At 43.7% G+C, this 14498-nt stretch overlaps 1 protein-coding gene across 1 annotated transcript in view; it reads right to left on the minus strand.

The window, feature by feature from the left end:
* Nucleotides 1-4005: 4005 nt before the first annotated feature.
* LOC137369643 (uncharacterized) overlaps nt 4006-14498 on the minus strand; it is a 60224-nt gene continuing 49731 nt past the window's right edge. Inside the window, exon 8 of the mRNA XM_068030976.1 lies at nt 4006-8066. Within this exon, the coding sequence (XP_067887077.1) occupies nt 7966-8066 (101 nt within the window). The 3' untranslated portion in view covers nt 4006-7965. The remainder of the gene's footprint in view (nt 8067-14498) is intronic.

Here is a 14498-nt window from a genome sequence, read left to right on the forward strand (position 1 = left end):
GTTCTGCAGTCTCTCTCCATGTAAATAATATGCTGCTTTACTATTCTTCCTGCCAAAGTGGATAAGTTCACATTCTCCCACATTATACTCCATTCGCCAAATTTTTGCCCACTTACTTAACCTATCTATATCCCTTTGTAAACTCCTTATGTCTCTTCACAACTTACTTTCCTACCTATCTTTGTGTCATCAGCAAATTTAGCAACCATACATTTGGTCTCTCCATCCAAGTCATTGATATTGATTGAAAATAGTTGAGGTTCCAGCACTGATCCCTGTGTCACTCCACTAGTCACATCTTACCAACCTGAAAATTACCCATTTATGCCTACCCTCTGTTCCCTGTTAACTAACCAATCCTCTATCCATGTTAATATGTTACCCTCAATGCCATGAGCTCTTATTTTGCTCAGTAATCTTTGATGTGGCACCTTGTCAAATGCCTTCTGGAAATCTAAGTATAGCACATCCACAGATTCCCCTTTATCCACATTGTTTGTAACTTCCTCAAAGAAGTCCAATAAGTTAGTCAAACATAATTTCCCTTTCACAAAACTATGTTGACTCTGCCTGATTACATTGAGATTTTCGAAGTGCCCTGCTATAACCTCCTTAATAATAGATTCCAGCATTTTCCCTATGACAGTGCATCATCATTCTATTGCTTTAATGGGCAGCTGGCGAGTGGAATGTATCTGCAACCTGTCCATTTTAACTGATGAGGTCTAAGCCATTTTTTGCTTCGGCATCATTTGTATGCAGCTGGTAAGTTGCGGGCACAAGCCTGACATTCCAAGGCAACTGGCTGATTGAGGAGTGGGGAATCAACCAACATAGGAAGGAAAATATCTCCTGACCCTACAAATGTCGGAGTCAAAAAAAAATTATGGACTGTTTTACTAGCAGTTTCCTTTAAAGGACTGCTGGGCAGGCCACTCAACAGCAGTATAAATAGGTGGAGTGTTCGCAGCACATACTCTGCTCATTTGTACCGCAGGAATCAGACTTGTATATTAGAAATGACCACTGACATGAATCAGGCAGGTGCTTTGGCTGCATTTCCCAGGACTCCACCCACCCGGGAGATGGTGGCATAGTGGTAATGTCACTGGACTAGCAATCCAGAGGCCCAGACTAATCCCATCATGGCAGCTGGTGGAATTTAAACAATTAATTAATTCAATTGATTAATTAAAATCTGGAATTGAAAGCTAGTCTCAGTAATGGTGTTTATGAAACGATCATTGATTGTTGTAAAAACAAATCCAATCTGTTTCACAAACGTCTGTTAGGGAAGGAAATCTGCTGTCCTTACCTGGTCTGGCCTACATGACACTCCACACCCACAGCAATGTGGTTGACTTTTAACTGCCATCTGAAATGGCCTAGCAAGCCACTCAGTTCAAGGGGAATTAGGGATGGGCAACAAATATTGGCCTTGACAGCGACACCCACATCCCATAAAAAGAATTTAAAGAAACTATGGTAGCAGACAGAGATTCTGCATAAATGGAACAGTCAGTACCCAACTCCATTTCTCTGAACATTCTGTCCTTTTTATGCTGGGTGGAAGTGGTTATCATCATTGGTGATCTGAACCTTAAAACAAATGTCAGGTTTCCAGTGACCCAGGAATTGTCTCACAGAAAATGTAAAGAAGTGAAACACCTGGCACCTCAACCATTCTTATGCTGCTCCTATCAGCTGGACGTATGACAGAAGCCTAGGGAAAGTCTTCTTGTGAGGGAGGTTTTGCGGTGGAAATAAATTACGAAAGGAGGAAAAACTACGGGAAGAAAAGTTGCTCTTGAATATTTTTCTTTCTCAGTTATACTTATAAAATATACTTTGACATTTCTTAGTGTTTCAAAAAATAAATCCAGTGAAAGTTTAAATCTAAAGAAAACAAGCCATGGTTTTTCAATTGCAATAAAGTGACATGAGCTGGGTTCATAAAAATAGTCCAGACAGTTTTTATATTCGTGGAAAGCACACAAAATAAAATGAAATACTCATATTCATTTACATCAGTTAAGACATTATACACTATTCTATCTACAGGTTAACCATATGAGATAATTCATCAGTAAATAAATCAAAGGCTACACTTCCTTGCTAGCTGGTTGTTATTTGTTTTTTCTGTCAATATGTCAAAGAACTATTTTCCATTTGTTCATTTAAATTGTAAACAGACGAACAGGTAACAGAACACAACAGGGGCTGGATTTTAAGGAAGCCTCGACGTTGGGAACCATGGAGGATCAGCCCAGCCCGATCCTCACAGCGGTGGCGAGGCGCCGTTTGAGCCACCCCGCCGCTGGGCGATGGGACCACAATTTCAATACTCAAATTAATGAAATGAATATATTTAAATATACTTAAGTCTCACCTTGATGGCCCACTGCGATCTTTGGCCCAGTGGTTGGCATACCCGCGGTGAGTCACACTGGTGGGGTGGGGGTGCGGGGTGGGGAGGTTTATCAATACAGTGGGACGGGGTCAAATAAATGTCATGGGTGTAGGGGATGATGGGAAGGGTTGTAGTTTAAACTTTGTGCAGTTTCGCGGGGGGGAGGGATGGTCAGATGGTAAGTGTTTTGGAGGGGAGGGGCAAATAATTAAATTAATTGTTATGGGGTGGGGGGTGAGAGAGGGACAAAATGAATGCGTTTATTTAATTTAATTCAATTTGTCTTTAAATTTTTAAATAAGCCGGTAGGACTGACAGCCCTTTAAAAATGTCGTCAGCGCCTGCACACAGGTAGCTGACGCCATTGCCGGGGATGGACAGTCCGACCTCTCCACATGATTGGGAGTGGGTGACCCGCACCAGCTATTTAAATGAGCCGGATGCTTGAGAGATCGTAGCAGCTCTTTGGCGTGCTTCCGAAGCTCGAAATCCAGCCCCTGATGTTTAGATCACCATAGTAACACAATTCCACTTTTAATTCCCAACTGTAGATGGCAATCTCATCAGGAACACTGTGAGGCACAGTGAAGGCCGATACTAACTTTAAACCAGTACATCTACAATAGCAGCTCTCCAGTTTTTCCCCCAATTTTAAGTTTTTCCAGAAAAACACATCTCACAGAAGTGAGATAGTGCTTTATCAACCACCTGAACCATCAGGACTAATCTGAAGGAAGACATATTATCTGCTCAAATCCCAGTATGGCACTTGAACCCACAACTTTCTGACCCAATGCAAAATAAACTGATATTGATGTAAACTGCATTTTAAGGCATATCTTTTTGAAATAATTGACAAGTTTGAGTCAAGCTTAAGGAAACTTCTTTTTCTTGCTTTTGTTTCATGCACCGTGTTGCTGTATTACAGTAATTAAATAACTCTTCAGGAATTACCTTGATATAAATAAACTCCAAACTATAATTATAAATGCCTAGCACACAATTTTGCATAGGAAGGGCATGCAACCATTTTCCTGTTCTCCTTTCTTCCTTTTATTCTTCCCATCCTATTTTATCTTAAAGAATTGATCTCAGAACATTTGAATCATTTTTTCATGACTTACTTTTGAAGTGTAGTCACTGTTAAAATAAAAGGAAAAGTGATGGCTAATTTATGAAAAGCAAGGTCCCGCAAACAGCAATGAGATAAATGACTATGTAATTTGGTTGAGGGATAAATGTTGATTGCGACACTGAGAGAACGCCCCTGCTCTTCTTTGAATAGTGCAGTGAGATTTTTATGGCCGAGAATGCAAATGAGGCCTCGATTTAACATCTCATCAAAAAGATGCCACCTCAGCACTTCACTGAAGTGGCAGCCTAGGTTATATGATCAAGTCCCTGGATTGGAGTGGGCTTGAACTTGTAACTTTCGGACTCCGAGGCAAGAGTGCTTGGCACTGACCTAAGGCTGATACTGCTCCTTTTATTCCTCTTCTTCCAACAAGCATTCTAACATCCCCTTCCCCCCCCCACCCCTTTATATCCTTCAGATTTTTAACCTAGTTTTATTCTTCTGTCTTTTTTCCCCCTATCATTCATTTTCAAAGTGGGAACAACATTAGAAAAAAAAGTCATTTGACTGGCTAGCAAGCTGGGCTATCAGCAAGTCAAATGCCAGACCCGAACCCCACACATGGCTCTGTCAATCATTGAGCAAACAAAAAGGGCCTGTCAAAGGAAAAAGGAATTCATCAGTGGGCAGACAATGACACAAGATAAATACATTTATCCACTCTGTGTTAAATGGCTAAACAAGCTTTCTTCTTGAGCACACAGAAGCCCTGAAATTCCGTATAATTCCCTTGATCTTGTACCACAACTCTGGAAACTCCAGAAAAAAAGTGTAAACTATTCGAAATGATAGTTTCTCTAGAGTTTCTGCCAGTCTCCCACCAGGACCCCTGTGAATTTCATGGCTAGAATGTTTAAATTTCTTCTTTTTAAGGTTTGCTTGCATCACTTATCACATCCCATTCCCTGCCTGATTAAGAAGGTATAGGCTCCCTAGTGCTGCCATTGCTACTGGGCAGACGATACTCTAGCTTTGCCATACTTTAAATTATAATTTGTTTTCCGATATGTTTATTTCACTTTCTGATCTGTTTAAAGGATTCAGCACCCTTGTCCCAATTTCCCTGTGCCAGGAAGCTGGAAATCTTTAGGGAGTGCCATTTTGCAATATGTAATCTTTTATTTCCGATTGGTCTGACTTTTCATAATAAAATATCTAAGTCAACATAAAAGAAGGATCACATTTCACTCAAGACATCTTCTGACATTCATCTTCTGCCCACTCTCTCAATGCATCATCCTTTGCCAGCCAAAGAAATCAAATTACTCCTGCCAAGCCTAAAAAAAAATGCGCAAATAACGATCATGGCATCCTAAGATAAGCTACCGTTTATATAAACAACAAAAAACTTAAAAGTCTAAAGAGAGCATTTAGATGAAAAAAAAAATAGGATTTTAAAAAAATATTAATTTAAAGCATTCCAACCCAGTTGTCAGTTTTCTACATGGCAATATCATTAGTATAATTTCATAGCTTAATTGTTTGACTGATGGCACAAGACATATTGCTGGAAAATCTTGATTCCATTAATGCTGGCATTTTGTTCATGGATACAAAGAGATTTACTTGTTAACTGCACACTATTACAATTTGGACAATATCAACCTTTGTTATTAAAATTAAGGTCTGAACGGTGCTCTGGGCAGTAAAATCAACTTTTACTTAAAATGATGAGGCGAGATATTTATTGCGGCGTGATTAATGCTCAGGGAAATGGCATTTTCTCTCCCACCAAAACTTTTTATGCAAAATTGTGATATTTGTGTAGTAAATCTCACTACACACAGCAAGTGTCAGAATTTGCAAGATTGTCGTATGGTGTTGTGCAGTGGCAAGTCACTTGCCCTAATGATTATAAGTATCTGGGGTTTGAATATCTTCCTCCGCTGGCGACAATGAATTACTGTCAGCGAGAACAAATATCAGAAACAGATTAGCATTGGGAGAATGATCAAGCTACCTCCTGATTTTCCTATTTTTAAAATAAATCAAGCCAAGGGTCAGCTTTGCACAAGAAATTTGCTTTTGTATTTTTTAAATGATCCACCTGGACACAGTGGCAAGTCCAGTCCTCAGCAGGTACAATAAAAGCAAAACACTGCAGAGGCTGGAAATCTGAAATAAAAACAGATAGTGCTGGAAAAGTCACAGACCTGAAACGTTAACTGCGCTTCTCTCTCCATAGATGCTGCCTGACTTGCTGAGTATTTCCAGCACTTTCTGTTTTTATCTCAGCAGGTACAACTCCAGCTAACATAAGAATAGAAAATAGAGAGTTGGACAATCTGAGTGGGAAAGATAGCTTAATGTTACAGGTGGGTCCCTTTATCTCAGTCAGGCTTGAGGAGCCCCTTTGTAGGATAGAGCAAAGCAAAATGGTGCTTTTGTGTCACTCCAGTGCTGTCAACATCAACAAGATAATGCAAACATGTCAGCTTCCACTCACCTGATGGCAGCAATGACCCACCATCATGGATCTCTCTATCTGCTACCACAGCAATAATCTTCCTCTCTGACCTGCTAAATGGGCCGAACTTGTTCACTGTGTTATCATGCTTGCGCCATTACACAAAATAATACCATAATGCAACGGGATTAGCTTTGTAACAGATCAAACTGGAACAGGATAAAATTCTCTGAAAGTACAAACAATACTGTCCTGTGCCACGACTCTCTGCACATCCATTGCAGGAGGCTAATCTGGAAAAGGTGCAACTGAGGGCTGATTCCCAAAACTATTATGCCCTTCATGCGCCAGTTGATTAGGTGTAAAGGGCCAGAGAAACCAGCAGAGTCTCTGTCCTTTTTACATCAGATTCACTGTTCTCTGGGGACTAGAAATAGGAACTTCATTTAAATATTGAAAACATGGCTTGGAATGGATGTCCCGCATGCAATTTTTCAGTATTTGTACATATAGGACAATCAGTGCAAGCGGCATTCACTGAACAAGTGTCTATGAGCACCAGGGCCTGAGAAGTTATCTGGAGGTTCCTTTATAGGGCCCGGTAATATAAAGATCATTAGAAGGTGCTAATGAGCTTTTGTGCTAATTGCGCAGTAAATTTTACACCCCTCACACATGCATCATTACTACCACTAATGGGTTTTCCAATAGGAATCACTCATTTCAGCCTTTTGCAGGAAGATGAATGGAAGAATACCAAGCAAGCCAGGCAGCACTAGAGGAGGTCTGTGCCGAACTGCCAGCATGTGCACGCTTGCAGGCTGCTTTGAGAAGCATATAGCTGACTTGACATATGATCACTGCAAGCACCGTATCCTATTCTCAAGAGAGCCTGTGATAAACAGACTCAAGGGCACAGATATAAATTAAGGTCTGATTACTCTGATGTTGAGGAAGTTGTCTGGAAGCATGCCAATCATGCTATGCTTTCAGTAACAGTGCACAGAAGGAGGTATGCCAATGTGATTAACCAGCCACTTAAATCTTCCAAATCAATGATAACAGCACCTAAAGGGTAGACATCAAGAGCAGAAATATGGTAATTACTTCATTACTAATGTAAAGTATTCTTTAAGAGGATTTAAAATTCAGTACAGAGTGTAAACTGCTATCTGCTACAGAGCAATGCAGTCAGGCATGTAAAAATACATATAATGCATATTGGAAGGGAAACAATGAACTGTTAGTAACAGGAGAAACCTGCAGGAAAACAGGAGACTCTGCTGTTGTCTGAAGTTGATTCCGTCAACGTTGATTGAAAATCTTAGTTCTTCTGTGTATTTCCTGTTTTATTTTCTGATTTCCAGTATTCATTATTTTATTTATTATTGCAACTTTTTATCGAAATGAATCGATTAGGTATGACAGCAATTGTTGTAATGCAAGTTTTGATCATTCTGGCATTACTTATAAACCGGATGAACATTTTTTGGCCTCATGTTCCCACAGTCACAAAACGGTACCCCTGCCACTACAGCACAAAGCAACATTCATAGATACTAGTCTAGCTACTATCACATGGGCTAAGTGTTCAGCAGAGATAAATAGGCAGATTTGCTGCTGCTAACAATCCATTATCAACCACCTGGAGCAAAATTTAGACCCAAATGTTCAAACGTTCTCAAACTTCAATTTATCTGATTGCCAGAATGGAGTTATTCTCTATTTAATTCATGAAATTATTTCACTGGATGAAATGGGGGAAAGTTATAATGGATAAAGTGAGGAGCCTGGCTGAGTATGAATGTACATCATCAGTACAGCATTGCAATGGATAGCAGGGGGAGTAGCACAAACATTTGAATTTTCGTAAGTAATGATTCCATAACTGTCTGAACTTTTTCTTGAAAACTTGTTTGCCTTTAATCAGTTAAAGCTGGGATTTCCTTGTATGACTTTATTTTTTGAAGAGAACCCTTTTTGTTTTGCTTGTATCCCTTTTCCAGAAAAATCTCAATTCTCCACGTTCTGATGGAGAGGGCGTTTGAAATGTCTCCAAGTAACTATGGCAACACGTGCTGCAAAGGCAGCACAGGCAGCGGCCAGCAGCACAGCTAGGGGAAAAAAAACTGTGTTAATATTTCCCAATTCAATTGCACAATGAATACAATGTATAGTGAGGAAAAAAATCATCAAAGTACAAGAACAGCATTATTTCAATTCTATCACTATTCATGTGGTCTCTGGAGACATGTTAACTCTTTGTTTCTTTGGAAAGTTTTCATTTCAGAATAAAGACAGGACAGGAAAGCAGAGTTGAGGTAGAAGATCAGGCATGATCTTAATGAATGGTGAAGAAGGCTCGTGGGGCTGTACAGCCTACTGCTGCTCCTATTGCCTATGCTCTTATTGGCACTGGACAAATCCTAAAAAAAACTAACAGTTCATCCCATCTGACTTCTTTAGAGGTTGATTTATGTGTATGGACCACACTCCTTCCTTATTTTGAGCCAGTTGTGGGGCAGATGAGTGACTGCACTAATTCACCTGCCTTCATGCAGCTGGGACTGGTGGTTTTACTGGAGTGTTATGTTCAAGTGCAAATAGGGCATACCATCCTTTAATGTAACTCCTGCTGCAGGGTGTCCACTTCGCCATTCTCTACCCCCACCCCACCCCCCACATTTCATTCTTTTTCTGATCTCCAAGACAAGAAATAACAGTCAGGTAGACATATAAGCCCAAATATTGCCATCTCATCTGGCCTAAATCGCAGATGCACCTGCATCCATAGCTCAGACAAGCAGCCTGTAGAAAATTTTGCAATTTGATACACCCCTACCCTCCCAATACCATTTGAACAGGAAGGCAAAGGCTTTTCCACAGAGCCTGACACTTGGCAAGGGAGTGCAAAATCTGATATGTGAGCATCTCTTAAAGGGGTTGCAATTTGCCAAAGGAGAAGCTGTATTAAAGACAAAAAGTGGACTAATTGCTTATAAGCTTGCTTATTGTACAAAAAAGATATTTAGATAACAGTGCTCTTATTGATAATTTTCTTTTATTTTTATTATTCTTTCATGGGATGTGGCCGTCGTAGACCAGGCCAGTATTTACTGCCCATTCCTAATTGCCCTTGAACTGAGTGGCTTACTAGGCCATTTCAAGGGCATTTAAGAGTCAACCACATTGCTGTGGATCTGGAGTCACATGTAGGCCAGACCAGGTAAGGACACCAGATTTCCTTCCCTAAAAGGCATTAGTGAACCAGATGGGTTTTTACAACAATCGACAATGGTTTCACGGCCATCATTAGACTAGCTTTAAATTCCAGATTTATTAATTGAATTCAAATTCCACCTTCTGCTGTGGTGGGATTTGAACCCATGGCTCCAGAGCAATACCTGGGTTACTAGTCCAGTGACAATACCAGTACGCCACCACCTCCCACTGGAGTCCTTCAGCAGAAGGTGTACTGAAGGATGTGCAACCTATTTGGGGCTAAAGGTAACACTCCAATAATGGCACTGTTGCCAACTCCACGGAGACAGTTTGCCTGGTGTGTCAATGCAGTCTCCCTCACACCTAGCTGTAAATAAGGAAGCAGTTTCCTGGTTAACTGTATCCCTCAATTTTGCTCACATGTCTTGTGGCACAAACCTAACTTGGGAATTCCTGCACCCTCTGGGAAGTACCATTTCGAACACTGGATACAATCAATTATTGTTCTTTTGCACGCAATGAACCCAATTTTAAGTCAGTCTGTCCAGCCTAAATGATGTGGTCGTGGCCCAAAATTGGCTTTGCATCACGTATTGCCCACTTTTCACTAGCACTCCAGCTGCCGCCATCTTGGAAGAGGCCTTTCAATGGGAAGCTGGAATGTGCACCTGTTTGTAGAAGGAGGCCCTTTGAATCTGCAAATCAAGGTGATTTCGCATACATAGGGCATGACCTCAATTTTGAGGGACAAATTGATCGAGTATGCCCTGCATACATTTCACCCATTTGTCCTCCATGGCTATTTCAAAAAGTGGCCCCACATCATCTTTGATTGTATCAGAATACTATGAGTTAGTGCTGACCGGTTTCCCCTCCCTCCCCCGAACCTTCCTACCTGCTGGCTGGATCCAGCCAGAGGGCATTTCCACCGCACCACCCACCCCCCTCCCCCCCCATTCCTCGGCTTTTGAGAGATATTCAGTGGGGTCAGCAGATATGGATTCAGAGAATCACCTGGTTCTCCTGCAAACCAGTCACCTACTGTCTTTCCTCTTTCAAATAATATGAGCACCATGAACTATCAGACAGTGGAGGCAGCATGGCTGCTTCTTGGATATTCACCACTGCCATGCACGATAAATGTTACTGTGGTTAACTCAGCACTAATTGAGTGCAGACCCCATCTCCTTGTGAAGCCCATAAATTTGAGATGATGAGACCCAATGCCTACTTGGTTACTATTTTCCTCTCTCCCACACAAGGGAACCCTGCTAGCCACCGATAACTGTGCAACTGCCGGCTTCTTCCACAGGAAAACTGAAAAAATTATTTTCCCTTGCAAAAGATAGCAGGCATCACTTTCTTGATGTACGTGTACAGCACTGCAGCCTGCCTGATGTGGCATATGCAATGATGTTTAAAAGGGTCCTGTGCCATAAAATCCCAATGCAGTCTGCCAGCTTCACAGCAACAGGACATACTGTCACAACCTTTGACATGATCTGCAAATCAGACTACAGCAGATGGAACAGCTCAGTCATCTGCAGTGAAGCCGAGGCACTGAACATTGGTTATGTCTGATATGTCAAAGCAGGAGTAGCATGGTCTTTACATCTATATCATGTGGTGTGGCAGATCAGCCTAAAGTGTCTTTAGACCTTCAGATATTCTACAATAAAATGACCTTCCTCACCCAGATTATGCATGAGAGTAGGAGCTGACAACACACATCCTCTCTCCCAATCTCACTAGGTGCAATTTGTCATTTTAAATACAAGGGATTCACAGCCAACAGAAAGATCATATACAAGGTGATCAGGGAGAAGGAAAGAAAACTGCACAGCAATCAATGCAGACTCCTGAAAATGATGGCATAACTCAACTCGAACAGCGAGCTTTACGGAGGTATCATGACCAGACCTCATCAATTCAGCTTATTTTTAGTGGCAAGGCTTGCACTGTTGATATTGCTTTACCCAGAATGATAAAATATAGCTGAGGTCTTTCGAAGCTTAACTCATCTATGTTTATGAGGCCCACACATAAGTTCAAGCCTCAAAATACCCTCTCCAGTTGAGCCATGCAAAAATTGAGTGGTGTAGGTGTCCAAGGCTGAATAATGTGACCAGTTTAGTTTAGAGATACAGCACTGAAACAGGCCCTTCGGCCCACCAAGTCTGTGCCGACCATCAACCACCCATTTATACTAATCCTACACTAATTCCATATTCCTACCACATCCCCACCTGTCCCTATATTTCCCTACCACGTACCTATACTAGGGGCAATTGCTAATGGCCAATTTACCAACCAACCTGCAAGTCTTTGGCATGTGGGAGGAAACCGGAGCACCCGGAGGAAACCCACGCAAACACAGGGAGAACTTGCAAACTCCACACAGGCAGTACCCAGAATTGAACCCGGGTCACTGGAGCTGTGAGGCTGCGGTGCTAACCACTGCGCCTGGATGTTTTTCCAATTTACACCTACCAAGAACATCAAAAGAGCGTCCCCTCATTGCCATGTTGCAAAGTTCAACCTTAGGGGCTGGATTTAGTGTTCTGACAGGGGTTGCGGTGGTGGACTCGGATGTGAGCGCCGTCGCCACCCATCACAAGTGACCAGCCCACCGCAATCACACTTATAATGATGGAGACGCGGGCCCCAGCCATTTATGTGACTGGGTTGGGATTCGAGGTGCTGAATGCAACATTGGATGACTCCGGAGCAGGTGCTGGCACCATATTTAAAGCCCTGCTGGCCCTGATTTCATTGCTACCTTTGAATCATTTACTGCTTACTGCAGTAACTGGTGCTGGAGTGACTCCTGGACACCCCATCCCCCAACAAAAGGATGCCACAGTACGGCAGAGGCAAGACCCATAGTTTAGCGATGCCTCCCTGGAGATTCTCCTCCAGACTGCAAGCGAAAGACTGTGGAGGTCCTTTTCCCCAGGGATGGCAAGAAGAGGTCCTCCCGCCTGACCAAGCAAGCCTGGATGGGGATTGTAGAGGTCAGCAGCTGTTAGGTCAACTCTGAACATGGGTGCAGTACAGTAAAAGGGTCAATAACTTCCTTCATTCTGCCAAGGTGAGTGTCCCACACTTCTCCTTTTTGGGGTTTGAATGTGGCTACGCAACAGGCAGCACGACATGGAGAGGGAGACACCACAAAGGCGCTGGCAAAAAGGGGGATAGGCATCACCACATTCTGCCAGATACATGGCTGCATCCAAACCATAGGTCATCTTCTTTTACAGCTTATCCCCATTACCTCACCTGAGAGCGGACGTGAGGATGAATCATAAAAGGAAACCCTAGCGGGGGACAAGGAGCTATCACTTGCATACCTGTCCCCTAGTTCTTCCCGAGAAGTATTACTATCTCCCGCCTTTCCATTTGGAGGGCAAGAGAACCCATAACAGGAAGACTTCAGGGACTGTCAGAGAAATTGCAGACATGTGGCCTCTCTCAGCAGCTGAGAATACAGGACGCACAGTCACCACCACAGAGACTTTCACCTCAGTAGGTTTACGTTCGGCTTTAAAATCAGGGTCACAAGATGGGGAGAGCACCGCACATGTGCCTGAGCAGCTGGCAGAGGCTGAGACAGCCGAAGCCTCTGACAGTTGGAGGACTGTGGATGGCCAGGCCCATGCTGAGCTCCAGGTTGATGAGGCTCTGGTTTTGATAGCACAGGGCATACTGGAGTTGCAAAGAGGTAAGGCAACATCTGGCGGAGATGCCAGAGGCCATGCACAACCATAAGCGGATGATGAAGGAGTCCATCCATGCCATGTCTGCTGCTATGTCTCAGGCATGCATGTGCATGGCTTCCTCCATCAAGAGGTTGGCGACCCTCATGGAGAGCCAGATCCCACAAATCCAAGCAGATCTGCATACCATCTCCTTGGCCATGAGCTCAACACAGCAGTGGCAAGGCGAGAGAAGGAGAAGGCACCTGGAGTCTTCTCCAGCTCCTCGTCCTTCTCTGGTCAGCAGGGAGGTTCAAGTGAGCCTTGAAAGGGAGGAGGAGAGGCTGATCTCCAGAGCTGGAGGCTCCCCTCAGGGCACTCCGTGTGGACACCAGCTCCTCGGCCCCACCACCAGTGAGACTAGCTCCAGTAGCCGCAATGCCAGAGGAGGGTCCGGCACTTATGCAGGAAACCCTCCGGCAGCTGGGGCCCTCCAGGTCTCAGACAGCTAGAGGACGATCGCCGGTATCATCCCAGGCCAAGGGGCAACCTGATCAGCAGCCTGCCTCCAGCCCAGCTGCTAGCGCAGGGGTCACATCTCGTAAAATACCTAGAAACACCCAGGAGTTTCATGATGTTTGACATTTGCCATTTGTTTTGCAATATAAAATTGTTATTGAAGTTAACATTCATTGTGGAAAATGCTTATTTTTTCATGCCTCAACTGTGAGATGCTGACTTCACCCTTCTCCCTTAGTGGGCTGCCAGTGTAGGCACAGCCGTCCTTTGGTAAGCGTCTCACATGGGCCATAGCGCGTGGTTACGCTGGGCGTACAGAACACAAATAGAAAAGGAAGTGACAGACTGGATGTTTTCAGGTCGAGTCTTTATTGCTTCCACTCTGGGAGGCCATCATAGTGGCTAGATGTGGGTAAGTAGGAGACGGTCTTCTGCCTCCTTGCTCATCGCTCAACGTGCCGGACCTCTGTTGCAAGGGCTTCAACATCCAGTGCTGCCTGCTCAGTAGCCTCCTCCACGTCCTAGTGAGTTGAGCACTGGCGATCAATCACGTTCTCTTCATGCAAGGCCTCCCCCCCTGCAGGGCTAGATTGTGCAGAGCACAGCAGACCACCACGATATGAGAGACCCTCGCTGGGCCATACTGCAGGGCTCCACTGGATCGATCCAGACATCAGAATCCCATCTTCAGCAGCCTAATGATCAGCTCAGTAGTTGCTCTGGGGGAGCCGTGGCAAGTGTTGTACCTCTTCTCTGTTGCATTGCGAGGTTCCTCACAGGTGTCAGTAGCCATGTCTTCAATGGGTAGCCCTTGTCCCTGAGAATCCATCCCTGAAGGCAAGCGGGGGGGCCTGAAAAGTTGTGTCACTTAGGATTGGTGAATTATGTGGGAGTAATGGCTGCTTCCCAGGAAGTGGGCACACAACTGTAGGAAACATTTTCGGTGGTCACATACCAGTTGAACATTGATAGAATGAAAGCCCTTCCTGTTGATGAAGGCGGCTGGCACCGCTGTTGGAGACTTGATTGACTGCACACGTGACACCTTGCACCTGGGGGAATCTAACAATGGCCTCCAATCCAATAGCCCTCTCAGCCTGACTGTCAGGC

This window comes from Heterodontus francisci, chromosome 5 (assembly GCF_036365525.1).
Source record: "Heterodontus francisci isolate sHetFra1 chromosome 5, sHetFra1.hap1, whole genome shotgun sequence".
NCBI classification, from domain to species: domain Eukaryota; kingdom Metazoa; phylum Chordata; class Chondrichthyes; order Heterodontiformes; family Heterodontidae; genus Heterodontus; species Heterodontus francisci.